The sequence below is a fragment of the Syngnathus acus genome, chromosome 21, assembly GCF_901709675.1.
Source record: "Syngnathus acus chromosome 21, fSynAcu1.2, whole genome shotgun sequence".
In the NCBI taxonomy this organism is placed as follows: Eukaryota; Metazoa; Chordata; class Actinopteri; order Syngnathiformes; family Syngnathidae; genus Syngnathus; species Syngnathus acus.
In genome coordinates, this window is record NC_051105.1 from 600,816 (window position 1) to 626,856 (window position 26,041).

At 55.6% G+C, this 26,041-nt stretch overlaps 5 protein-coding genes across 10 annotated transcripts; 2 read left to right on the forward strand and 3 right to left on the reverse strand.

Annotated features, from left to right (window-relative positions):
• Positions 1-21: 21 nt before the first annotated feature.
• Positions 22-6,904, reverse strand: sympk (symplekin). The gene is made up of 25 exons (XM_037239669.1): positions 6,778-6,904; positions 6,439-6,554; positions 6,299-6,364; positions 6,131-6,184; positions 5,976-6,049; positions 5,755-5,881; positions 5,269-5,518; positions 4,948-5,118; positions 4,639-4,878; positions 4,392-4,546; positions 4,176-4,326; positions 3,798-4,008; positions 3,570-3,720; positions 3,244-3,479; positions 3,088-3,169; positions 2,728-2,989; positions 2,505-2,665; positions 2,320-2,428; positions 2,138-2,238; positions 1,807-1,897; positions 1,583-1,684; positions 1,324-1,511; positions 1,019-1,195; positions 595-891; positions 22-432 (listed from the first exon to the last, which is right to left on the reverse strand). Exons 2-25 carry the CDS (start codon positions 6,499-6,501, stop codon positions 169-171), a joined length of 3,783 nt encoding a protein of 1,260 aa, XP_037095564.1. The 5' UTR covers positions 6,502-6,554; positions 6,778-6,904; the 3' UTR covers positions 22-168.
• A 358-nt stretch (positions 6,905-7,262) lies between these two features.
• Positions 7,263-26,005, forward strand: LOC119115289 (solute carrier family 35 member F5-like). 5 transcript variants are annotated; one of them, XR_005096123.1, is made up of 15 exons: positions 7,263-7,457; positions 7,755-7,902; positions 8,033-8,182; positions 8,242-8,301; positions 8,399-8,483; positions 8,561-8,754; positions 8,840-8,921; positions 9,006-9,093; positions 9,182-9,246; positions 9,311-9,415; positions 9,480-9,639; positions 9,784-10,086; positions 10,157-10,244; positions 10,650-10,732; positions 25,660-26,005. XR_005096123.1 is itself a non-coding variant. In XM_037239676.1 (15 exons), the coding sequence occupies exons 2-14, from the start codon at positions 7,762-7,764 to the stop codon at positions 10,236-10,238; spliced, it is 1,458 nt and encodes a 485-aa protein (XP_037095571.1). In that variant the 5' UTR covers positions 7,264-7,457; positions 7,755-7,761; the 3' UTR covers positions 10,239-10,244; positions 10,650-11,194. The 5 variants fall into 5 exon arrangements, 4 of the variants coding, with proteins under 4 accessions (XP_037095567.1, XP_037095571.1, XP_037095569.1 ...); XM_037239676.1 differs by lacking the exon at positions 25,660-26,005 and having other exon boundaries at positions 7,264-7,457; positions 9,784-9,874; positions 9,932-10,086; positions 10,650-11,194; XM_037239672.1 differs by lacking the exon at positions 25,660-26,005 and having other exon boundaries at positions 10,650-11,194.
• Positions 11,499-13,436, forward strand: gpr39 (G protein-coupled receptor 39). The gene is made up of 2 exons (XM_037239677.1): positions 11,499-12,649; positions 12,728-13,436. The coding sequence occupies exons 1-2, from the start codon at positions 11,881-11,883 to the stop codon at positions 13,138-13,140; spliced, it is 1,182 nt and encodes a 393-aa protein (XP_037095572.1). The 5' UTR covers positions 11,499-11,880; the 3' UTR covers positions 13,141-13,436.
• LOC119115057 lies at positions 15,263-20,278 on the reverse strand. The gene is made up of 7 exons (XM_037239231.1): positions 18,717-20,278; positions 17,961-18,686; positions 17,757-17,856; positions 17,617-17,674; positions 15,821-16,192; positions 15,514-15,603; positions 15,263-15,452 (listed from the first exon to the last, which is right to left on the reverse strand). Coding segments are annotated over exons 1-7 (2,910 nt in total). The 3' UTR covers positions 15,263-15,450.
• Positions 20,125-25,738, reverse strand: LOC119115296 (nck-associated protein 5-like). Of its 2 annotated transcripts, none has more exons than XM_037239686.1 (9): positions 25,607-25,738; positions 21,954-22,112; positions 21,276-21,333; positions 21,043-21,177; positions 20,868-20,936; positions 20,761-20,799; positions 20,560-20,682; positions 20,322-20,488; positions 20,125-20,254 (listed from the first exon to the last, which is right to left on the reverse strand). In XM_037239686.1, the coding sequence occupies exons 3-8, from the start codon at positions 21,330-21,332 to the stop codon at positions 20,423-20,425; spliced, it is 489 nt and encodes a 162-aa protein (XP_037095581.1). In that variant the 5' UTR covers position 21,333; positions 21,954-22,112; positions 25,607-25,738; the 3' UTR covers positions 20,125-20,254; positions 20,322-20,422. The 2 variants fall into 2 exon arrangements, with proteins under 2 accessions (XP_037095581.1, XP_037095580.1); XM_037239685.1 differs by having other exon boundaries at positions 21,243-21,333.
• Positions 26,006-26,041: the final 36 nt, after the last annotated feature.

The window sequence follows — 26,041 nt, forward strand, 5'->3', positions numbered from 1 at the left end:
TCAGTCAAGCATGTGACAATGTCTCTTATTTTGTTGATTTATTGTCGACCACTACGAGGGGTGTGTGGAAACAATCCTGACACTCAAAATCTATTTTATACAAGAACAAAAGGAAGAGAAGGAACATTATAGTCCACAAACATTTTTTTTCTTTTTTTTGAGCGCTCTTCATTCAGCGCCTTCACAGCCACTCCCAATGTCCTGTTTGGCATCTCCGTCCTCGTCCTCTTTCAACGTCTCCTGGGTCTCGCAAGGTTCGGCTTCTGAGGTCTCCATTGGCTCCTCGGCTGGTTCCGTTTCTGGCTCTGGTTCGGGATCAAGCTCGGCTTCAGGTTCAGCTTTTGGCTCAAGTTCCAGTTCAGGTTCGGCTTTAGGTTCTGGTTCCACCTCAGGTTCGGGTTCAGGCGTTCCATCGGTTCTCGCCATCTCCACCTAACGGAATTCAGATTGGAGTTAAAGTCTGCTTTTGCCAGGTGAGTTCAATCGACCCATCTCGGTCACGGCGTTAACAACGAGATCCGTCTTCTGGGCCGAGGGATGTGTGGCCACAGGCGGGTTTGTTAATGGCATTCACATCAGGAAATTGGATTTTACCTGCAAGGTGGCATCGACGGTCTCCTGGCCTCTCACTGGATCTGCTTGATCTTGCTGCTGCTCCTGCTCCATGGGCTCTTCCTCCTGCTCCTCCTCCTCCTCCTCTTCCCCCTCCGTCTCCACATTAGTCGCGAGGGCGGGCATTTCCTGCTGCTGCGCTTGCTCGGCGCCCTCGGCCGCCAGGTCAGCAGCCCTCTCCGTGCGGGGCGCCTCCTTCTTCACGGGCTCCGCCGGCTTAGCCACGGCTTTCTTGCTGGCTTCCAGGACGGCCATGACGGAGGCAGGGATGTGAGCTTGCTGTTGGATACACCAGAAAAAAAATACAAGACAATGAGACAGTTCATCCGGGGGGTGCACGATGTTGCGAAAAACGATGTCGCGTTTGGAAGCCGTTCCAGATGCTTGGGCGGGGGTCGGTCCTTGCCTGGTGCGGCGTGAAGGACCGGACGTGGTGCAGCAGGGGCTCCCTCATCTCCGGGCAGCGTTCAAAGACGCCGGCGAGCTGGGCGGGAGGCAGCTGCAGGAGGACGCTGTACGACTGAGGTCTGGTCCTCTGGCAGCATTTGACAAAGCCCTCCCACACCTTGGGATACTTCCACACCTGAGGGGAGAGGAGAAAAGAAAAAAAGCCCTCGTGTGACCTTTCACCTATTCTGCTCGCCACGCCACAGGAAGCAAGATCAAGGCCGAGGCAAGAAACGCCTTCAAGGAGCCGCGGGCAAAGCTGACCTGCTTGACGATGAGCCTGGACAGGATGTTCATGACGAAGCCGCAGAGGCGCGGGTACATGCTGAGCGACTGGATGACGGTCCGCATCAGCAGGATGGGCAGAGGGCTCTGCTCCATCAGCTGCTGCATCACCACCGCCAGAACCTCTGAGGTGTAGACGTTCTTCTCGCCGAAGCACAGGTTGGTTGCTGACGAATTGCAATTTGACACATTTCAGGGCGGCCAGTCCAGCGACTCGGGGCTCCTCCGGACTTCTAACCTTTGATGATGGACTTCATGTCGCATTTGGCCGAGTCGATGTTGTGCAGGGCGATGAGCAGATCGCCCGGCGTCAGAGGGGACACCGACAAACTTCCCTCGCCTGAAGGACAACGCGCACAATAAAGCGCACTGGCACCGGTCGCCGAAATGGCCTCGTTGCCTTCGTTTCTTCTGAACAAGCACGGCAAAATGGATTGACGAGGAGGAGAGGGAGCATCTTACTGTGCTGGGTTCCCAGGAGCCGGTTGAACACCTCCTTGACCACAATGGGGTTGAGTTTGATCAGCTTGGGGAGCGCCTGGATGACTTCATTCTTCAACACCAAAACAAAGGCAAAAAATTTGCCAATCCTTTGTTACATTTCAAAAATATACCTCTAGCAACAAGTAAAAACAAAAAAAAAAAAGTTCATCATGGCCTTGATCAAATCAGTGGTTAACACATTGATGGTAAATTAGAACAAAAATGTTTTGTGACTTGACGTGATATTTTGCACGCTTTTATGAAGCAATTGGTCAAATGACCCAAAAATGTAAATGGTCCAATTTGTTACCTTTTCGAGGCCGTTGATGACCGGGATGAGGAAGCGAACGTCGGGCACGCGTTTATGGTAAAGGTCCCGCACCCGCTCCACCAGTTCCGGAGACGGAGGCACTGCAAAGCGCAAAAATGCTTTTTACTTTGGCCGTCTCAAACACGCCGTCCGTCCGTCCGTCCGTCCGTGGTCCGGCTCACCTTTGTCGGTGAGAATGTGCAGGCAGCGGGTCACCAGCGTCTCGGCACCCTTGGGGCAGTTTTCCACCAGAAGCAGCAGCTCGGGGGAATTCATGCCCATTCCGCGGATCTGCCGGCCAAAGACACAGCCCGTCGTTATTGCGGAAACATGCGTTGGAGAAAAAGCTCAGGCCATTTCGACTTACGGGGAGCTCGATGGCTCGCAGCACGCTGCGCTTGATGTCGGCGATGGCCTCGGTGTAGACGGACGCCAGCTCGTGCACCAGCTTGTGGTTCAACGGCAGCAGAGACAAGTAGAGGAAGAGACACTGACGCACCGTCTCTTCGGTCCAAGGGGACGCCACCTCTGCGCCATCGAGCAAAGGCGTCAGTTGGCGAAGACCTGAAAGGGCGGCGGCGCGCGCCCACCTGTGTCTTTGTCGGCCCCAAAAAGCAACGACGGGGGGTTGGGGTGCACCAGGAGTTGCATGTAGTTCAAGGCAAACTTCTCAATGTAGTCCCGGAGGTGCTCTTTCTCGTACATACGCTTCAGAAAGGCCAGGGCCGTCGATCGCACTTTTTCCTTTTCATGGGAGCTGAGATCCAGAAGCACGTGAAGGTACTGGAATTGCCTGGAGGGCCGCTTGACGATGAGCTCCTTCAGCGTGGTCATGCCTAAATAGACGCGCGACTGCAAAGAGACGACAGGGCCGAGAGTTGAGTCGACCTCCGAACGGAAGGCGGAACACCGCCACCACCCGAACCCCCTCCCTGCTGCTACCGACGCACCTCGTCCTCGCAGTAGCGCCGGATGACTTCCAGCGCCGACTCTGTGATGATGGGAGCTTCCAGGACCAGTTTGGTGAACAGCCTGACGCGCAACACGGACACGGGTTAGGCCAGCCGATGTTTGGGCGCTGTTTCAGGAGGCTGTTTGGCGCTCACCCGTCCTTCTGCTCGGGCTTCTCCTGCAGCCCGGAGAGCAGCGTGTAGAGGCACTGGTCGTAGCTGTCCAGCAGTCCCGACGGCAGCTGGCTCAGGTACGTGTTGTACTCTTGATAGAGCAGCGAAAAGGCCAGCTCGCTGCGGCTGCGGATGTCCTCCAAGATGAAGTGCAGCACGTCCTCCTTCATGATGCCCTCGAACTGCGTCACCAGCTTGGAGAGCAGCTTCACTCGCACCTGGCAAAAGACGCAACGAGCCACTTATGTCTCCCCGTCGCCACTCGTGACGTCGAGCCACGTAAGGCGGCCCGGCCCGGCCCGGCTTACATGGGACATGCCGCTTTGAGAGATGGTCTTTTCGGAATGAAGGATGCGCTTGATGGTTTTGGAGGTCAACTGCTCAATCTGCGTGTCGGACAAAGGCTGGATCACATCGGACAGCCTGAAGACTTTCTTCCTGCCGCTGGGCCCCGCCAATCTGCTCCACAGGGAGACAAAGAGAGTCCGGAAGAGTTCTCTTTTGCCATTATTTTGGCCGTTGCTCGCGGCTCTGACTTGGTTTGCGCCGACGGAAGGATGGGCTCGGGAAGCCTCTTGGCGGCGGAGACGTTGGCGGCGGCGGCCCTCCCTTTTTCCGAGTAGCCCCCCACCACCGAGATGGCCTGGCCCACCATCACTTTGCGCTTGATGAGCGAGTCCTTGCCGCCGTCTTTGTCGCCGTCCTCTCCGGCCGCCTCGTTCTCTCGCGCCTTGCACTGCTCGAGGCCTGCGCGTGCACCAAAAACACACTTCAAAGCCAAATCACACTCCCATGTCCAAAACGAGAAACATTTGGACTCCTATGGGTCGTTAGGTCAGGTCCACTCAAATTCAGCCGTTTCCACGCGCATGCTGCTGTTTTGGTTCGCGACAGAGGTCATTTTGACAACCGACCTGGCCCGATCCCAGCCGCAGTCATCTGCGTGGCCATCAGCCGGGCCAAATGTTTGATTTGAGCGTCGGTGCCCGCCGACTCCACGGGCGTGTACGTGGCCTGGAAGGACGCCGGCATGGTGTCGGGCAGATACACCATGCTGATCAGCACCTGCGCAAAGAGACGGCGGGGTCGGGGAAAAACCAACGTGAAGAGAGTTCTCGTCGGGCGCTCACCATATTGGCCACGTTCTCCGCGTTGAGGAGCGGGCGCAGGAAGTCGGCAGTGAGGTCGATGGCGGACTGCGCCACCGGGACCGGAGCCGGCTTGGGCGCCGAAAGAGGGACCGGCTCCTCCTTGTCCTCGTCGTCTTCGATCAGGGCCGGCGGCTCTGAACGCCGAAGCAAAGCCACTTTAATACTGGCAGGCAAAGCGCAAACTCCGATTTGCGCGGCTTTGCGGAAGGGCCACTCGCTCGCTCACCCATCTTGACCTTCTTGCCCTCGACGTACTGCTCCTGGCGCGGCCTCTTGCGCTGCTCCCGGACCGGTGGCGTGGAGCGCGCGATCTCGCTCTGAGGCATGCCCAGGTCCAGGAGCAGGGTGCCGATCTGGCCCTGGAACTCCACGCTGCACGGATGCTTGAGCACGGCCACCAGGTGCAGCTTGAGGTTCTTTCGCACGCTGCTCACCTGCGACTTGCCCAGGGTGGGCGGAAGGTTGGCTGCAAAAGAAAACAGCTCAAGCCACGGAACGCCGTGCTCCATTTCGGCCGCCGCCGCCTCCTCCTCACCGTGCAAGGTCTCGTAGGCCTGGACCACTTTGGACACAAACATGGGCCTTTGGCGGGCGATGGTGGCGAGGGAGCCCAGCGCGGTGGTCAGGTTAATGCTGGAAATGGCCGGATGCACCATGAACTTGAGCAGCTTGTCCAGAGCCGACTTTCCCTCCTCACACAAAACATCTACGGAGGAAAACATGCCGACTTGGATTCAGAAGAGGCTATATCGGCGGGCCGGCCGGCCGGCATTCTAAATCGAGTCCAATTCCGTGGCAGAAACGATGGAATGTAGGTCGGCGGCGCTCGGGCTCCCGTATTGTAGTCAATTCCTACCGTAGCGGATGTACCCGTGGTCCTTGGGCACTTTGTCCAAGCTGATATCGCTCTCCTGCCGCTTGGGCACATCCGAGTCAGCCACGCGAGGCGACAGCGTGACGATGAGCGACTCGGTGAATTTGATGGCGTGAGTGCGCACGCCGTCGTTCTCGGAGTCCAGCAGCGCCAGGACGTCGCCTTTCATCTGCGTCACCATTTCCCAGCAGGCCTCCTGCATGTCCGACACGGCTTTGGCTCGCACCAGCCACTGGTGGGAAAAGGCAGAGGATGAAACAGCCAAAAGCGGGAATATCTTTTCACCCAGATGAAGCTACTGGGAGCTTAAGATCAGGGGATGCTTTGAGAATAATTGTCAATTTTTGTCTATGTGAAGCCCTTTGAGACTGCTTGTGATTTAGGGCTATACAAATAAACGTGACTTGACTTGACTAGTGTGCAAAAGCAGAGCAATGTCTACTATACAGGCAAGAAAGAAGGCCTTACCTGTAGCGTCACCTTGTACATCTGCGTGAGAGTGAGAATGGCTTTCTTCACCACGTTGACACTGTCGTCCTTGAGCAGCATGTTCAGGTTTGCGATTAGCCTGAGCAGCAGCTCGTTGTCACGTTTACTGCAAAGACAAACAACATGACACGAGGCTGCCTAACCGCTTGCTTGCTTGCTTGCTTGTTCTACGACGCTCCGACCGCAATTCAAGCGCGCACCATGCTTCCTCGATGAAGCCGATGACAAACTTCCTCACTTCGATGGATTTGTCCGTCTGAAAGGCGATTATTTCCTGAAAGGTGAAGATGAAGAGAAGAAAGGCTGAATTTCACATTACGATTGGGAGAAGATGCATGCTCACGTGCGCCCTTACGTCCAGAAAATTGTCAAGGAGAGACGGATCCTTGTTGATGATGAGCTCTTGGACCTGGACAATAAAATGGAGGTGTCAAAGTTGGTGTTGGGGGATGTCTCCCAGTGCATGTGAGGGGGATCACGAAGACAATTGAGCTCGATTGGACTCTTGCAGGAGAGTACACACCTGTTTGAGCACGGCCAGCTTTACATCTGCGGGTATCAAGGCAGCCTGATTCAAAAGCTCCACCACCTGAAGGCAGACACGTAGCTCATTACATGTTCATTCTACATTTGATTCTTATGACTTCATAGACTCCTATTTACCTTTTCGCTTGTGGTCATGTTGATGACACTGGGTGTCTCTCCGTCATCTGCGGAGAACTCCATCGTGTCCTTCGACTTCCTTTAATTACTAAGTGTATCACACCATGTTCCCAATCCTGGTCACATAAATATAAAACCAGTGTCACGGAATTCAAGGCAACCGCGCGTAGGACGTAACAATGAACACAAGATAAAAATCCATGTTTACGGCTAATACGCTAACCGGCGCTATGCTAACCACCAAGCACACAATTGGTCGCTGACGGCCAAGAAGCCCGAAATAACACACTCGCTAGTTGATACCGACACATGTAACGCGCCTTGATACAGTTGAAATACCTTCAATCGAAAGAAAACGAAGCTTAGCTCTGTAAATGAAACAGGCACGGTTCAGCAGCGGCCGTTTTTTCTTCTTCGTGTAGTAAAACGTGTAAGCCCGCAGCCACACTGCCTCCCCAAGGCACATTGCTCATTACACACACACACACACACACACACACACACACACACACACGGTGCAGTACTTTGCGTCGCATTTCAATCAATCATGTTACGGCTAAAGTCATAAATAAAAGACAGAAATACAAGTAGTTTTTAACCATTCGCGTCGCGCAACATGCGGGTACTGATATATAGGAGCATTCCGGAAGTCTGTCTCTTCGCAGTTGCTCGTTCATTTGGCAAAGTAGGTACCATTCAATGAAAACCAGTGTCTATAAAACACGAATTAAGGGTTACAATCGAGTCATTAAACGTCGTTGCTGTTGTTGTTTTTCGACGTTTACATTTCTATTTTATCTTGAAGGTGGAGCCCGGAAGCCATCTCTCGTCGCTATTGGTTACCTTGACGCATCGCTCGTGGAAAAAATGGCGGCCATGATCACCCAAAGAAGGAATTCAAAAATTCCCCACCTTTAACGAATCAAGCGGCGGAGAACTTCAAGAAAAAAAAATCTGGAGGAATATCGTTTGCTTCCCCATGCTGGCCGAAAAGTAGAAGGCGTCGCGAGCTACTTCAGGCTTGTCTCGCTATGTTTGTCAACAGCTGTTGAACGAAGTGCTGAAGCAGCTCTCCTTGTTTACAACAACACGTCTGCGCCCTTAACTTGCTGCCATTGAGATAGATCATCGACAGATCGATAAATAGGTAGATAGATCGATCGATCGATCTCCGCCTCAATTTGCTGTCAACAGCTATTTCATTGCGTGCGTGTTGTCAACGAGACGCTTTGTAAGGAAGTAGTCAAATGCTCCATTCTGTCGTTTCTGCTGTTTGTTTTGTTTTTGTTCATTTTCCATCTTGTGTGCCTGCGCAGTGTGGCGATGGACGACTGCATGCTCATCATGAACCGGATGGGTTCTCTGGGCAGCTCGGCTGCAGCCCAGCGGAGGCGCATGGCCCTTGGGGTGGTCATCCTCCTGCTGGTGGACGTCATCTGGGTGGCCTCCTCCGAGCTGACATCAGTGAGGGCCACGTTCGCACCACGAAGCTTGATTTGATATCGATCCGTCGCTCATGACAACTTTACTCCTACCGATGTGTGGTTTGAGGCGAACCTTCCGGTGAATTGTCTTCTTTCTGTGCCCGTTGCAGTACATTTTCAGGCGGCAGGAGTACAACAAGCCCTTTTTCAGCACCTTCGCCAAGACATCCATGTTGGGGCTCTACTTGCTGGGCTTCCTGCTGTGGCGGCCCTGGAGGCAGCAGTGCGCCGGCTCGCTCAAACGCCGACACGCTTCCCGTGTAAGCGCAACCGCGAAGCCGAGACGTGGTTTCCTATTGATTTTCGAATGTGTCCACAGTTTGGCCGTACGGAAGCCTACTTTGCGCCCTGCGCCAACGCCGCCGCCAACGACGGCTTGGTATGTCGAAAGTCAGCTCTATTCCTCGACCAATTTCAATCAATGAAAGACGGAAATGCAACTTGCGCGTGTCAATGGGGGTCTCCTTGTCACGCAGAGCGAACCGCTCTACGTGCCCGTCAAGTTTCCGGACGCGCCCGCCGAGCTCTCCAACGGCTCCGTGGAAACCAATGGCCAATCTGGTGAGTGTTGTTTTCCGTTGACGCGGCTGGGAACGGTGCCGCTTTCTCATTCACTCAGCTGTGCCTTTGTGTCCCAGCGGCCTGTAAAAAGCAGCGGGTGCGTTTCAGCGACATGACGGAGGTGCGGCGGCTGCCCTCCACGCAAGCCGTGGAAGCCAAACTGTCACGCATGTCCTACCCGGCCGCCAAGGACCACGAGGCTGCGCTGCACGCGGCTACCAAGCTGAGCGTCCGCGACGTGGCCAAGCTCAGCTTCTTTTTCTGCTTTGTGGTGCGTCCGGATGGCGCCGGGGGATCCCGTTTTCATTCCATCAAGCCATTGGTCAGCGTGTGCCTTTTGCTTTGTTCCCGGGCAGTGGTTTCTGGCCAACCTGTCGTACCAGGAGGCCCTCTCGGACACACAGGTGGCCATCGTCAACATTTTGTCGTCCACCTCAGGTGAGTCCCGCTCATCGGAATGGGCGCCGTGCTCGCTCGCTGAAACGCCCTGGTGCGTCTCCCTCCCCGTGTGCGTGCACGCAGGCCTCTTCACGCTCATCTTGGCCGCCGTCTTCCCCAGCAGCAGCAGCGACCGCTTCACGTTGTCCAAATTGCTGGCGGTGGCGCTGAGGTCAGACATGGGCCAACGTGAACCGTTGCCGAGACGCGCGCTGTGCACTTGACATCTTGTGCCCCCCTCCCTCCCTCCCTCCCTTTAGTGTGGGAGGCGTGGTCTTGGTCAGCCTGTCAGCCTTGGAGCGGCCCGACGACAAAGGCGCCGCGGGTAAGTCCCCCGACGCCAAAAGCCGCGCAGAGCCAGTGTGAGCGCCGCCGGCGTGTCGCCGCAGGTTCCTTGTGGTCCCTGGCCGGGGCCCTTTTCTACGCCGTCTACGTGGTCATGATCAAGAGGTGGGCGGATGGCGAGGAGAAGCTGGACATCCCCATGTTCTTGGGTAAGCGCCGGCCGGCCGCGCGAGGCGAGCCCGCGAGCTAGCCGGCTTGTTTTGCGCCAGACAGGCTTCGTGGGGCTCTTTAACCTGCTGCTGCTGTGGCCGGGCTTCCTGCTGATGCACTACGCCGGCTTGGAGGCCTTTGAGATCCCCGGCCGGCTGGTGTGGACCTACATCTTGCTCAACGGCCTCATCGGGACAGTCCTCTCTGAGTTCCTGTGGCTCTGGTGCGGGCCCCGCCGTGCTCTGCCGCAGCGCAGCGCGCCACCGTCTTGCGCCGCGCCACCCACCGTCTTGCGCCGCGCCACCCACCGTCTTGCGCCGCGCCACTGTCTTGCGCCGCCTGAGGGCGCTTGCTCTGGCCTCCGCAGGGGCTGCTTCCTGACTTCGTCGCTCATCGGGACGCTGGCCCTCAGCCTCACCGTGCCGCTCTCCATCTTGGCCGATATTTGCACGCAGAAGGTGACGAGCGCGCTGGCAGCTGGCGCACGCAGGAACCAAACATTTTGGGCCTTGCAGGTGCGCTTCTCCTGGCTGTTCTTGGCAGGGGCGGTGCCCGTCTTCCTCTCCTTCTTCATGGTCACACTCTTGTGCCACTACAACAACTGGGACCCGGTGACGGTGGGCTTGAGGAGACTCCACGCCTTTGTTTTTCGAGCACATCGCGTTCACAGGTACGTACGCTCACAGCCGGCGCTCAAAGTGAATTTGTAACGCTTCTCGTCTCGTCTCGTCCTCCCCGAGGCTTCCCGAGGACCGGGAGCTGTGCGAAAGCCTTCTCCCTTTGCACGCCGTCTCCATGAACCAAAGAAGCCCGTGCTCGTGATCTGCTGTAAGTCCGACCGCTTCGCTTCCTGAAAGAAAAGAAAAAAAGTTGCACGTCAACGCAGGGCTGCTCTTCATCTGACCAGAAGCATGGCTGTTTGTTTGTCCAAAGTGCCGATAAGGCCCGTGCTGACATTCGTTTGAAGGGGGGATGTGCGGGGGGGAAGCGCTCCAGACCGCTCGTCACTTTGTGTTGCTTGAATCACGTTGTGACTCAGCTTTGCTCACGCGCTCGCGTTGATGGAAAAAAAGGTCAGCGGGCGGCCAAGCCGCCGGGAACCGTCCGACTCCCAAAAACAAAAGATCTGGCCCATCTGCTCGCCACTTGGACCAATCTCGATTCCCAATACACGTTGCGCCGTCTTCCTTTCCGCAACGCGTGCAAGCTGTTGATCTTTTTTTTGTTTCCCAGCTATGAAAAACCTGCTCGCCGTCCGCCCAGCCGCCGCAGAGACGATGGAGCCGGCCCGTGCCTCTATTTTCAGTGCTTCAGTGGCAGCGGCTTTTGACTTTTTGACTGGGTTCAGTGGCAACCCAAGAGGTCCGGGCGCCGGCGGAGGACTGGAGCGGGACTCGTCACGCTTCCTTTTGCTTTTCCTTTGGCGAGATTAAAAGAAAGGATGAGTGCAACCACAACATCAATTTTGGGGCCGCTGTCATTCCAGACTTTTTATTGGGTAGTAATGAGAAGAATTTGAAAAGATTTGATGATGAACCTGCCAGTATTGTTTCCTGAACGGCTTCAGCACTTGACCTTTGGGACAAACGTGTTCCTTCTTCTCGTGTGACGCGGCGCCATTGGTTTGAAAACACTTGATTCCAGTTTCTTGTCGTTTTGCCTTGATTGTTGGAGGGAAAAATGCCAATCATTTCTTTTTGTTGACCATCATCTTGTTCTTTGATTTGACGGATTCTCCTTCTCGGGTTCAACACAATTAAAGACTTTTTAATTGCTGTCGGTGGGCATTTTCTTATGGTCAAATGTAAATACTTGACAAACTTTGCAAAGTCGCTTCACGACATGTGTCCGACTCACTTTTTGATCTGTTTGGAATCTTGGAGGACAAAATCGAATCTGGTTGGCAATCCAGACTGCGCTTACGAATCAAGCGCTAAAGGCGAGGCGAGGCGCTCATGATCAGGAAGGAGAGCAAATCTTTGTCATGGTGTTTAATGGTTAACTTGGCTGCTTTTAGGGGAGGAATCAAGGGAGGGAGGGAGGCAGGGAGGAGGACTTTTGTCCAAGCGCAGCCCCCTGTTGAAACAATTTTTCATGGGCAAAGAACACAGAGGACTATTTCAGGGGGTCCCGTGGAGACAAGATGAAACCTCTGGTGTTGGGATTCACGTCAGAAGAGAGCGTCCTAGCCGCCCGCCGGTCGCGTTTCTAATCACGGCGACTGCGCCCACAAGCTGATAAGACACAATCGATACGAGCAAAATCCAAAGCGGCGTGGAAGAGGAGATAGCCCATGAAGAATCTGGCCCAACGAGCTGCCGCAAGCCTTTAGTTGGCGAGACGGTGCTTGTTCAATCGCAGGTCAGTGAAAGTACGTCTTGAAAATTTCATTCAAACAAGAATTCAGTCTTGAACTCCGGGGAAGCCTTTGGTCCCGGTTCTCCACCCACCCAGCCACGGCAACATGGACGAGGAGATAGGCGAGGAGAAAGATTGGAGGCGGCTGGAACCCCAGCGCGGCGTCAAAGTCTTCCTGAGCGTCTTGTACGGCCTCATCCTGGTGACGGGCATCGCGGGCAACTCCGTCACCATCCGAGTCACGCAGGTTCTCCGGCGCAACGGCTACCTTCAGCGGAACGTGACGGAGCACATGGTGAGCCTGGCCTGCTCGGACCTTCTGGTTCTGCTGGTGGGCATGCCCGTGGAGCTCTACAGCGCCATCTGGTTCCCGTTCACCACAGCGTCCGGAGGGGACGCCGCCTGCAAGCTTTACAACTTTGTGTTTGAGGCGTGCAGCTACGCCACCATCCTCAACGTGGCCACGCTTAGCTTCGAGCGCTACGTGGCCATCTGCCACCCCTTCCGCTACAGAATTCTGAGCGGGCGCCGTACGTCGGCTTTGCTGGCCCTGGCCTGGCTGCTGTCCGTTCTGGTGGCCCTGCCGCTGCTGGCGGCCACGGGGACGCAAGGCCACGCAGCCGCGCGGGCCGACGGCCCGGTCCACAACCTGACCTTCTGCACCAATCTGAGGGAGCGCTGGCTGATGTACCGAGTCAGCGTCTTTGTGGCCTTCCTGGTCTACGTGCTGGTTTTGGCCGCCGTGGCTTTCATGTGTAGGGCCATGATCGTGGTCCTGAGAAAGTCTCTGGGCTCCTCGGACGGAAATCTCAAAAGGTCCAAGCATGAGAGTGAAAAAGTGAAGATGGCCAGGAAGCAGACGATAGTTTTTCTGTGTAGGTTTTCGGCACGCTAGCTAGCTCAACCCGAGCCGCCGCCGCCGCCGACAGTGATTGGCGTTTGTGTTCCCTCAGGCTTGATCGTGGGCTCCTTGCTGGTGTGCTGGTTCCCCAATCAGATCCGCCGGCTGATGATGGCCGGTGCGCCCAAGTCCCACTGGAGCGCGGCCTTCTTCCACAGCTACATCGTCCTCCACCCGGTGGCCGACACCTTCTTCTACCTGAGCTCGGCCCTCAACCCCTTGCTGTACAACGTGTCCTCCCGCCGGTTCCGCCGGGTTTTCGTGCAAGTGCTGCGCTGCCGCCTCGGCCTCCGGCACGTCAACATGCGAAGCGTGCCGTCGGTGCCGAGCTCCCGCACCCGCACCCGAAACGTTCGCTCCCTGCCGCTGGCCGACGGGATCCGATCCGAAGAGGAGCCGCGTGGGAAGGGGCGTGACTCGGGAGCAGAGGCGGCGGAGACTCTCAACAACGACTTGGCTTTGTAGGAATTGACATATTGATGCCATATGTATGCTCAAATGGCTTGATTGTTGCAAATTGTTGCCTGTCCAGCGTCGTGTGCGCCAGCCCATTGACTCCCGGGCACAATTCATCCAATCTCACAATGATTGACGACGAATAAATCCTCTTTGTTGATGCCAGTTGGAACAAGCAGTGCGATTCAATGCTCTTCCGCCAGATGGCAGTGTGTACAATATTTCTACCTTTCGTGCAAGATAAAAACAAATCAAGTCTACTTTTCACACTGAGTAAGCTTCTTCGAGATCGATACAATACAACACTCACAAGGGCTCTCAGCCGTTTTTTTGTGCTGGATGGTGAGAATTGTCCATTGAAAATGGAAACTATCTTCCTTGGCCAAGCAAAGGTAAGGAAGGAAACGCGTTTACGTTTCAGAGCACCGTCCAGATTTGTCTTCTTGCTTGCTTTTTTTCAGTTTTCACTTGCTGTCTGCTGGAATGGCTATTTGAAGTGCTCGCAGCTCAACTCATCCTCCACGTCTTTTTTTTTATTTTTACGCAAACCTTTAAGCAGACGCCGTCAGATCAGCCGCCACCACCAAGCGGCATAAATGGATTCATTGACTTTATTTAGTAAGCAATGATTCTCATAATATTAGAATAAACCAAATTCAATTACACATCGGTTTGATTAAGGCCTGTCCTATATTGACCTGTTTCTGCCATATTTTCATCCTGAAGATTTGACCCCACTTGGCGTAGCTTGATTTGCCCCATTAGAATAAACAGAGCAAACAAAAATTCAGGTCAAACAGGAAACACTTTATTTGTTATTTTTTCCCCTCCAAAGTAAAACAAAGCAATTTCATAAGTGATTAGTGCAAAGGAAACGATTACCAAAAGACATCATTGTGATTAGCCATTTTTTATAGATTTAAAAAAAAACACATCAATATCAGGAAGTTACAATAAATGTGCAATAAACTGACAAGTCCACCAATCAGTGCAGTGAGTAACAAATACGAGGTAAATGTTAGAAAAATACAATATGCATACTCATTATAATGAGCCTTTTCTGGGGGGTTTTTTGGACACGACCACAACAAGAAGAATGCCGAGCGAGCTCAATCTACCCGTATGTCAGTGTTGCCGCTCGCTTCCCTGATCAATAAAAATCCGCCTCACGCATTTCTAAGAGCTTTGTGTTGCTACGGGTATGAATAGCACTGCTATTTTTATTTTTTTTTTCTCCAACATGCACATAGCAGGTGAGCATAGTTTAAGTCACGACGAGGTAAATAAGAGGTCTAATGCTACGGTTTGAAGATTTCTCCCCTCAAACCTTGATATGGCTCAACAGTGGCCCGATTGATGTGTCAATGATGGGTTGGTGCCAATGGACAGTGCTTAGCAAATAGAAAGAAGGTGGCTTCGGGACATTTTCACATGAATCCATTCTTTGCGGCTCTCCACACTGTCCAAAGTGGAAACGTGGGAAATTGGCTTGTTTGCAACCTGAGCCAGCGCTCTGCAAGCAAAGGGTGGCGCCAGACGCACACAAGCGGGAGTATTCAACTCTGCGCACCCAAAAAAAACAAAAGGGCCATTTCATGAACAAGGTAACAGAGGCAACATGATTCAACAGCAACAACAACACGCAAAAGTAAGATGGAGCCAAAGCAGGCGCCTAAATACCAGCAAAGTGATGAGCACACCTGGATAGGACCGCTGGGCCGAGAGAGCCCCCTCCCGGCTGATGAGAACAGGTGCAAAGCAAAAGCTAGCCGGGCCCACCTGGACGAGACCGGTCGGTCGCCCGTTGCTCCGTCCACCTGACTGACGAGAGCAAATGCAAACGCTAACCAGGTGACGTCGCACCAAAAAGGATGCGGGGAAAACATGAAACAAAACCAAATGTGGCAAAAAAATCAACAATGCCAGGCAGCAAGTGGGCAGACAAAGTCAGCAATCCTGACGCAAACGTTTGAAGGACACGTGCTTGCAATTGGACCAGAAAAGCAACCAAAATCCAGAACCAGTGCCCGCCGTTGTCATCACGAGCTACGAGGAGCTTGTGGCAAGAATGCAAAGCGCACCGTTCAAACTTCCATTTGAGTCTGGACCGAACGAGGGAGGAGCGCCCGCCGCCGCCCGTGTGCGCAAGCACCATCTCCACGCCAGCTTTGCCTTCTTCGCATTGAATCGGGATTTGCAACAAATGCAAAGTGAGGATAAGCGTCTGTCTCCGAGCGTCGGCCGCAAGCTCCTTGGCGGGCGGGAGCGTCCGGCCGGGTCCTCTGGCGAAGCTCTCCGACCACCGCGTGGAGTCAAAGGCTCTGGAAGGCAGACAGCGAGTGAGAAGGAAGTCGCGGGCGGCGTTTGGCCAAATGGTCTTACAGTTGGCCAGCTGCAGCCTGCTCTGCTCCTTCTGCTGGGCCGCCCTGGTCTTGCTTTTCATGTAGGTCAGCCTCTTTGCTTCCATTTCACCTGGCAAAAAGCAGAGCGCAAATGTGCTGCGGCGATGCGCCCAACTTGAGGCAGTTAGTAGCAAAAGCGCCCATCATTTGGGGACAATACTGATGAAATACGGAGCAGCGGAAGGGGCGTCCCCGGGCGTACCGCTCATACGACGGATCACCTGCCGGTGGCGTGAACCCAAAGGCCGAGCGGGACTCCGAGCTCCGGCGGCTCTCCTTTACTTTACCTTGCGGGTCTCTCCGGGTTGCGTCGCGGGGATCGCACACGCGCTGGCGGCGGCGGCGGCGGCAGGCAGACGTCACAACGGCTTGAGGTTGGGCTCGGAGGAAGGCCACGGAGGGGAAAGGCGGCGACCGGTCGGGGGCGGACAGAGAAGGGGGCGCCCCATGGTCCCGAAAAGCCGAGGGGATCCTCCAGCGGGGGAGCGGGGACGCCTCCTCGCCGGAGGAGCCCGCCACGGGCGGCTGGGGTTCGGGCCCAGGGGTTGATGATGAGGACTTGGGGAGGAGGTGCAGGATGGAGGAGAAGAAGGAGCAGGATTCGGGGAGGGGGATGGTCCCGATTCCGCTGTCCAAGGTTCGCATCTGGCGGCCGGACCCTGGGGCACAAGCACAACGGTCGGCGGGGGGGAGGGAGGGAGGGAAGGAGGGGGGGAGGGAGGGATGGTGGGAGGGAGGGAGGGAGGGAGGGAGGGAGGGAGGGAGGGAGGGGCCGGCGACACTGCTAACCGGCTAACTGTGGCTGAAGTGGCTGGCACTGAATTCCGTTCTTTAGCCCATCCGCCATTATTTACATCACCAAGACGGACAACACTGCATTGGCTTTGACCTCGTTAATCCAAAAATAAAATCATCATTTTTCTGTTGCGTTTGTGTCACTCTCCAAATAAGCAAAGGACTTGTAGCCCTGGCGTGTCATGGACTTTCTTTTCTACCAGCGCCAATTGACACGGAGGCTGGAAAAGAGCCAATTGCAGTGAGTCCACTTGAACCACGCTTGTCACGTTTGACATTGAACAACCAGCATGCGTCCACCATGGAATGCACCATGCCTTCAAATACACACCGCATTTTTAAGTTGGATCCCTCCGGGTGTCAACAAATGCCATTTTCTTAGCTCAGCATCTGACAATAAACATGACGAACCGCGGCCAGACCAAATCAACCTTTCTGTCGGCGTAAGAAGCAGGAGTGAAGAGCAAAATCTAGGGACAGCTTGAAATACATCTTCCAATTTAGTTGCCCTGCCATTTGGTGGCCGACGGTGGAATTACACCCAAAACCGCCGGACCAAATTTGACAGAATGTGACCCTGGGATCCGCCACGCCGGGGGATTCCCGTACATCGGTTTTCACGTGGGCAAACAGAACCAATACGATTACGACGTTTGCATTAAACGGAAACATTAGCTCTCCCTCTTTGAAAAGGGGAAAAGTTGCCCAAGAGTCTCCTGCGCCGCCGCCGCCGCCGTTGCCACCACACGACACACAAAACCACGACACGAGCATCAAAAGCACGACTGGCAATGGATCTAATTGAACAATTAGATCCAGAATGGGCTCACCCTGGCAACATATGAGGAGGAGGATGAGGCCAGGCGAGGCAATGCGTGGACAACATGCCGCCGGGCCGGGCTGAGCCGAGCGTTACCTTCACAATGCAGACTGGCCGGATTGCTCCCGAGTGGCTCCTGTCACCATCGTAAAAGTTCACCTTGTCTGCGGGACGCCTCACGCACGCACGCACGCACGCACGCACGCACGGCGCTGGAGGTGGGCCCGCCGTGCCCGCCGTGCCCGACTCCAGCAGAATACAAATAAGGCTAAAGCGCTTGCTTTCCCCCGTGTCGGAAGCAATGCAATGAAGCAAGTAGCAGAGGGAAACTTAGTTGGGTTAGTACTTAGGAGGCCTCGACTTACAGCAACATTTCAAAAGTGCTCTTTACTTCTTTCTGCAAAAAGGCAACAAAGCCTCAGTGAGACTTCCCAGAGCCATGGTTTGCTGCGGCCGGTGCTAGCTTACCCGTGACGGCGTCCTGCAGGGCGCTGGCCATCAGGGCTGCCTTTTCCCCCTCACCTCTCTGGCTCGTCACAGAAAGCAAAGAAAAAAACAATCAAGGCCATGCACGCTAGCGGAAAGAAGCTCACCGCCGCTTCCTTCACCTGCGTGTCCCCGATGATGTCACCGCGCGGCAAGATCCCCGGGCAGGGCACGGCGATGCACGCTCGCACCGCATCGTGCGACTCTCTCCTTCCCGCCGAGCTGAAATCACAAATGGCGGCGGCGGCGGTTAGCGCGGATCCCGCGTTGGTTGGCCATTCTCATTTAGCGAACGCAAGGACGCCGACGACAGCGACACGTCTCACCAGTCTTTTCCGTCGCTTTTTCTCCGCTCTCTCTTCTTGTCCGTCTTGGTCTGCTTCCCCCCAGCCAGCAGCGAGCTCATCTTGGGATCCCTCTTCTCCTCTTTGGCCTTGGCCACGTCCGTCTTGGCCGGAAGCTTCCCCTTGCGGAAACCGAACCAGTTGGCCAAGGCGGATCCGGACTTGTGCTTGACTTGGCTGCTCCTCTCCTGCTCCTGAGACTTGTGCAAGTTCTCCTCGATGCCGAGCATCACCTTCTCCTCGATGGCGGTGACGGCGCTCCGCCTCTCGGCTTCTTCGCAGACGGGTTCGCCGAAGGCGCTGCGGAACTGCTGCTCGATCTGCAGGCGTCTCTGGAGCCTTTCGCCGGACGAGCCCGGCCACGGAGGAAGCGCCGGGCCTTCCTCCATCAGGAAGTTGTTGAGGAGCGATCGGTTCAAGGGGCAGTGGTAGCTGGCGGAGCAGCTCACGCTTCCCGGCAGAACGTCGCCCAGCGAGTTGAGGGAGCTCCCGGAGTGCGTTTTGATCTGAGTGCGCACCTTGCCGGAGCGATTGAAGCCGGGGCGCTCGGCGTAGCGAGCGCCAAAGCTTTGGCTCCGGGCCTTGGCCCCGTTCATGCCCATGACCGGCTTCAACGGGGGTCTGGTGGACACCGAGACGGAACGCTTGAAGAGCCAGCCTTCCTCGTCCAAGCCCCAGTCCGGCGTCACGCCGCCGCCGCCGCCGCCGCCGCCGCCGCCGCCACCGCCGCCGCCGCCGGGCTCGGAATCCAGAGAATTGCAACGGGTCTCCGTCTTGCCTTCCTTCATCACGTGCGCCTCGCAAATGTACGTCTGGTAGCTTTGGAGGCCTTTGGCCCACGGGTCGGGTTCCTCCCTGTTCTGCGGACGGGCGAACGTGAAAAAGGTAGCGCTTTCCGCTCCCGAGATAGCCTCGTGGGATCTGGCGTTGGCGGGAAGGGACGTTTTGGCAGCTCTGGAAGCAGCACTCTGGCAGTTGGCGTAGTAGACATTGGCGTACGTCTGAGGCGGGACTTGGGAAAGTTTGGGCTCGCTGATGCTCTGCTGAGACCTTTGCAAAACCTTGGGCTTCGGCGCCACCGTTCCGCCGTGGTACGCGGCGGCTCTCCCGACCCCCGGTTCCGATTCAAGGTGGGGGGTGGCCGGCGGCGTTCTGGGCGAATGGCCGTTGAGGACCACTTGATTGTCGGCTGAAAAGTCGCTCTGGCGAACGGACGCGCTCTTGCCCGCGGCGGCGCTCGGAGGACCGTTCACTTGTCCGGAGTCCGACGCGGTCCTGAGCAGGAGCGAGGCGGTCCCACCCGGCGGGAGCAGGGCGGCTGGGGGGGAGCCCGGCTCCAAAGAGGCCGACGGGTCGGCGGGGAGTCGCTCCGGGTGAATGGTGGCGGCGTGCGGCTGTGCCGCCGGAGCCTTTGAATCTTCGCCGTCGGCCGTCAGCGACGCGCTTTTGACCGGCGACGCCAGAGGGGAGCGCTGTTGCAGGCGCTCCAAAGACTTGGAGTCGTCGTCCTTTTCCGCCTCGTGATTCAAACTGTGCGCTTTTCCGTGATTGGCCCTTTTGTTGGGGCACCCGGACTTGTGACCCGGGATGAGGTTTTGATGCAGAGGCGAGCGGACCTGTTTGTGCTGTTCTGCTCCGGCGTCGGCGCTCTTGCTGCGCAGGATGAAGGCCTTCCTGGCCGAGTCGCAGAGCTGCGCTTTGGGCTTGGGGTTCCTGGAAACGCTGTCGTCGCCGTGGCGAGGGACCTCGGCCGAAGAGCTGCGCTGCCGGGCCTCGCTCACGCAGCTCAAAGCTTTGGTGGCAGAATGGCGCGCGCCGGGGTGGGCGTCTCTGGCCCGGGAATCCGCGCCGTCCAGCCGGGATTTGCGGTCGCCGGAGGCTTCCGGGTTGTTGTTGCTGTCGCTCAAGGTGACGCCAGAGTTGTGGCTTTCCGCTCGCGGATGCTCTTTTAGGTTCTCCGGCGCCTCTGCCGAGAAGATGGCGTTGTCTGTGGCGGTGAGAGGTTCTTCCGCCCCGTGGTGGCTCTGGACTTCTCCTGACCCGTGGCCACCGGCTTCCAGACTGATACGCCAGTGGTTGCCGCTCTCGTGGCTGATGCCTCCGTTCACGTTTTTGTTTTTCCCCGACGGGTTCATTTTGACGCCCGGCAAGGAGATGCCCTCGTCGGACGCAGTCGTGCAGTTCTCCTTTGAGACGCTGCTCCGAAGACACTGGAGGTCTGCCGGACGAGCGCCAAGGGGGCCGGCGCTGGTCCCGGGGTCCCAGCCGGCGGCGCGCTGCGTTGCAAGCATCATAGTCATCACGCTGGCGGTGACCTTGGGAGTGTCGGAGGCTGTTTGTCACCTGTTGTTTGGACGGGCCCCGCCCCTCCGCCCACGTGCGCGATCCGGCACCGGACGACGGCAGACGGCCGCCGCCTCTGCTGCCACGTGGGCACGTTAGACTCAAGAGACATGGCCACCTCCCCGCGCCAATCGACACGTTTCCATTCCTTTGGATTTCCTGGACAGAAGAAAGCATTTTACTTTCAAGCAAACAAAAAGTGGACTGATGAAAAATGACAAATCCAAAAGAAAACCTGCGGCGGCGGCGGTGGACTCGGCGCGGTGCCGACTCGCTGTTGGAAGCAGACGCTCAGGAGGCGGTTCTGCTGCTCCAAGTCAAAGACACGCGTACGCAGCTTGACGCATTCCTCTTTCAAGTCCTGCCAAAAGCACAAGAGGGAGGACGTGGCAAGAGCGAAGAGGAGAACATCGCCAGAGCGAACACTTGAGTCTCCAACCTTTTGAGCGAGGAGAGCCTGGACCACCTGGTTGGCCACCTGCAGTCACAAACAAACGGTTGAGTAGACGTTTGACAGGGCGCCGCCTACGCTGGGCGGTGTCCCACCTCATCTAGGCAACGTTCGTACTGCTTCCTCTGGTTGCGGTTTTCCAAGGAGAGAGCCGAGTTCTCGGCCTGCGAGAGCCACAAGGACACCGCAAGGATGAGAGACCGCCAGCGCATGGGCGCTGATCATCAACCGGAGTTGCCATCGTGACCAGCCTAAAACGCAGAGTCGCACCTCCAGAGCTCTGAGGCGCCGGAGCACGGAAGCGCCTTCGTCGGAGTCCTCGTCCGGAGCCTGCGGCGATGTTTGTGAAGGCGCCGGAGCCTCCAGGCTGTCCTGCTGCTTCCACATCTCCTCCAAGAGTTTGTCCTGGAAAGCAAAGCGCAGAGGTGGCGTCATTTGGCCTAGGTGGATTGCGTCCCGGTCTTTTGTACCTTATATGCTTTCATCAGGTCCAGTGGGTCCACCTTGGGGCCCTCCGATGAGTCCTGGTTCTGCAGGAGGCTTGGCGCGCTCTCCTCCATCCTGCAGAACGCGACCTTGTCATTTTGCCGTTTTCGTTTTGGAAAGCGGCTGCATTGAATGCCATTCATTTGACGCCTCCTCAAGGCTCATGTGCGCTTGATGAAGGGCTGACATTTTTTTTTTTTTTTTTGCAACATCATCCGTCCGTCCCCTGATCAGGCTCAACGGTTCTGTGATCACTCGCGATGGCTTGGGCTCATGTTGAAACGCAAGCCAGCCAGCCAGCCAGCCAGCCAGCCAGCCAGCCAGCCAGCCAGCCAGCCAGCCAGCCAGCCAGCCAGCCATCCATGCATCCAGCTAGCCAGCCAGCCAGCCATCCAGCCAGCCAGCCAGCCAGCCAGCCAGCCAGCCAGCCAGCCAGCCGCAGTGTATTTTTTGAAAGCCAATTGCATTTGAAGGAGCAAAAGAGAAGCCAAGTTGCCTGGTGGGCGTAGCTCATCAAATTGCTCAAGGTGCAAAACAAAGCCAAACACTGGCTGTTAAAGGCTTTGGTTATGATTGACAGCTCCTAAGTTTGACTTGATGGCTCTGATTTTCTCCAACTTCCCTTTATTCGGTGAGCCATTTCCTCACCGCTATGGGGTCTGTTTGCCGCGGTGCACGAGGGGCGAAGGTTTTACCCGGTCGGCCGGAGAAGTTCTGTCGCAGCGTCACCGTCTGCCAGAGCCTCCGCCACGGGTCGGCCCGCTTCCCTTCCCTTTTCTTCCTTCCTTCCCTCCGACCGACCGTCCGTCCGTCCGTCCGTCCGTCCGTCCTTCAGCTTTACTCCTGATTGCTGCCTGCGCAAATGAATACATTGTTGTCGATTGGAAATGCGTTGAGAATTGCAAAAGGACTGAAATACAGATGTTGGTGAACACAAAGCTATTTGGCGTGGAACCATTTGGGTCACATTCCAGTCCATCGCTGCTGCCAGCTTGATAGTTTGTGATCGTGGAACTTAGTGTCATTTGGAAATAGCCCCGGCGTGTACAAAAGGATGCATTGACACGGATAGGCCTTTACAAATGTCCATTAACGTGATCATAGTTGCTTCCCTCACAATGAATCCAGGTCAAGTGCCATGACACTTAATTGCGCCTCTGGCCGCTTCCGACTCACTCCGACCCATTTACACCCGGATGCTCGCCGCACGTGAATTACTGCCAAGTTATCACGAGGCAAATAAACTAGACTCGGGGAGACCAATCAAACACCAACCAAGAAGGACAACTCCAGGCAAACGCTCACCGACCGTTTAGTCTTGAAGAACAAGATTGAATAGCACTGCTACCTAGTGGCGCTTAGCGGGAAGGGTGGCACGGACATCGGAACCGACTCCAATATACACCCATGCTCCTGAAAAGCCGTGAGTTTGGGCCCAGGCTGAAGCCCGCGAAAGGCCATCGCAAATGAAGACAGCCATTCCAAGTGAGGCTTTGTGAAATTGCAAATGGCCTCAGGTGCACGTGCGAGTCACTGGCAGTGACGCTTGCCAAGGAAGCGCTCGCCGCCTCTGCTGACCTACAAATGGTTTCTGGGACGAAGGACACTTCCAAATCATTTGGAATACCATGATGAACGGGATGACTGCGATGTTACAAAGTCGTATCACGCGACTAACAGGACACCGACTCGTTTGTTGGGCTCTGAAGACGAGACACGTTGTTTGGAGAATAAAGGCAGAGGTGCGCTCCAAATGTCTTTGGCACACAACGGAGCCTCGGCTGGAAGAAGAAGAGCGGGCCGCGCTGCCTCCGCCGGCTCGACCGGGACAAACGTGGACATTGATGGCGCTTCACAATGGGCGGCAAACAAAGGCGCTCACTTTGGGAGGGCCAAAAGGGCGTCAAGAGCCCGATTATACGTCTTACTACGCCGTTCAAGTGGCCATTCAGCCTCGGACGTCGGAACCAATCGGGACGGGCCCCCCCCCGTCAAGGGCATCGAGTGCAGACGCTCACGTTTCAACAGCTTGCAAATGGGTGACCTTGTCCCCAAACTACGAGCGGATTCGACTCGGCCCGTGCGGAACGCATCAATGGCCGTCGGGCTAGCTCAGCGCTAACTAGCGGCTCCATTTTGTCATTCAGCGACAAGGGTGCGCGTCGTCTCCATTTCAAACGGGTGAATTGACTGTAACGATGGTTTCATTCAACAACATCATGGCATCTCAACAATGTAACGAGTTAGCTCGTCTTCCAACAAGTTGTTGCCGTCAAAGGCGTAGCGGATGATGTCCATCTTTCAGTTTGTATTTTGCTTGCGATTGCTTTTGGCCTGCCTGGCTGCCTGCCCGCCCGGCTGCCTGCCCGGCTGCGTGGCTGCCTGGCTGCGTGGCTGCCCGGCTGCGTGGCTGCCCGGCTGCGTGGCTGCCTGCCTGCGTGGCTGCCTGCCTGCGTGGCTGCCTGCCTGCGTGGCTGCCTGCCTGGCTGCAGCTGATATTTTTAGCGCTTTTTGAAGACGGTTGATGTTGCAGAGGTTGTTACCCCGCTGAGACGACGTTACTATTCTGTCGCTCTCGCAGTCTAATCTGGTCCCGCCGCGTGTTTTTATTTCTGGAGTTCAATCTTTGAGCGAGAGCTATTTATTGCTGATGTGCTTTTAAAAATATACCTATCTTTTTTGATTGTGCTCACACTGAAAGCCAACAATCAGGATTATTTCAGGGAGCACATTCATCTTTTTACATCTGTTGTGAAAAGGAAAGAAAAGAATTTGGACCAATCCCTTCGGGACACTTTGGACATTACTAAACATTGGTCAAATTCATTGAACCACTTCATTTAGCAACTCAACGTCGATCGAACGATGCCGCCACGTCGACGACACCTGCGAGTTGCCCCAAAACGAAATGTTCTGCTCCGATGCAGACTGACTGGCGAAGGCGCCGAAGGCGGCCGCTTCGGAGCCTTTCCGCTCAGGTCCGCTGGCAGCCGTTGGCCAGAAGCACTCGCTGGGAGCCTCAAAGAACCTCCGGGCGAGCGCCGACCCCCTTTTTCCTGGGCTCGTTGTGGCGGTGCGACAGAATCCATTAGGCTGCCTGATAACGCGTGAGGTCTTCTTTGGCGGAGGCCCGATCTGCGCCGAGGTCAGCGCCACCCCACTCAAGCCGCTCATTTTTCGTAAAAGACCAGGCGGCGGTTAACACGTTTGTTTCTTTTGCCCGCTCGGGTTTAGTGTGGTGTCAGGGCTTGATTTTGTTGGGAGTGAAACTTTCCAAGAAAGCGCCACGCCAAGAAGTGGCCCAAAAAGCCTCAAAGTAAAACGGCCTGCCGGCTGGACTGTTGCGATCAACGTGTCCGGCGGGCCAACTCGCCTGCAGGAGCCAGTCAATTATTGATGCGGGGCTTAGCTTAGCCTACTTTCTCTGCGACTTCGGGGCAAGCAGGCAAGCAAGCAAGCAAGCAAGCAAGCATGCCGACTTGTTGCCATGTGTGCGTGCGTGGCACGTCTACCTGTTTGTGTATTATGCATGCAGCGGAGCAGGTTGGCCCAAACCGTTTCAATGTGGCCGCAGCGTCTAAATGGAGGCTTTGGTAAGACGTGGAAAGACTCGACTTGCTTTATGCATGGCTTCGCTCTGGGCCATTTTGCCAGCGGGGCCAAAATGGGGCTGGCGTATTTTGCCTCGGCGAGCCAGCAAATTCTCCAGTGTCAAAGGTCAATAAAGGGCTTGCTACTTTGAAATCTTCTGCTTTTCCTGCTTCAACTTTGACGTTGTGATTTGGAACAAAGTGAGAGTGTGACTTGTCAAAGTACGTCTGTTTTTGTCAAGATTTGTTTTCTTGAAAAAGATTCTTCTCAAAGCAACTACTACTATGTATGTTTATATTACAACATTAGGACAAAGTTATTCCAGCTATTCCGTTTGTCAAACTTAAAGGCTTACTTGCATTTTTTTCTTGATACATAACAAGCTCTTGAAAAATGCCACGTTGCATCATAACAGTACGTCTTTTTTCTTGGGGGGAAACAACCAACAACTCTCTTCTCCAAATTGTTCACCCATTCATGATTTGAACAAATAGACAAATATGAATTTGTCACGTTCGTGTGTGTTTTTTGTCTCTCTAATGGAGTTGGCTTTTTACCAGCATACGTGACATCACAGGACCTTTGCACCTTTTCGGGATGTGACAATTATGCCATAGTACGTCTGCGTTGGCGGACATCAAAGCGTCGACTTGTGCTTAAACTAAGCTAAGCTAAGCTAAGCTAAGCTAAGCTAAGCTAAGCTAAGCAGAAGCAATGGGTTGCTTGCCTTGCCGGCACATCATGCTCCTGTCCTTACCTCGTCAGAGATGGACGTTACATCCCCGGAGCGCAGCGGGTTATCTGGGTCAGTGGCGGCGGCGGCGGCTGCAGCAGCGCATCCATCCGGGCCCGCCCGTGCGGACGCCCGCATCCGGCATCAGGAGCATCTGGCAGCAGGTGCTCGCATCCTTGCGCACAAAAAAGAAGGGAAGGAGAGCAAAAAATATGGATGAGGGGGAAGCAGAGAATGGGGATTCTAGCAGGGCTCTGCCAAGGACTCAGCAGCTCCGCTCCTCCTCCTCTTGGTGTTCTTCCTCCCCCCCTCGCGCTCACGGTGCCTAATTTGCCGCTTTATGGCTCTATTTGTGTCTCCCTGTGATGCTCAGCCGCGTTTCCACCTCACCGCTCTCTCTCTCTCTCTCTCTCTCTCTCTCTCTCTCTCTCTCTCTCTCCTCTTGCTCTTTGGGTTCCT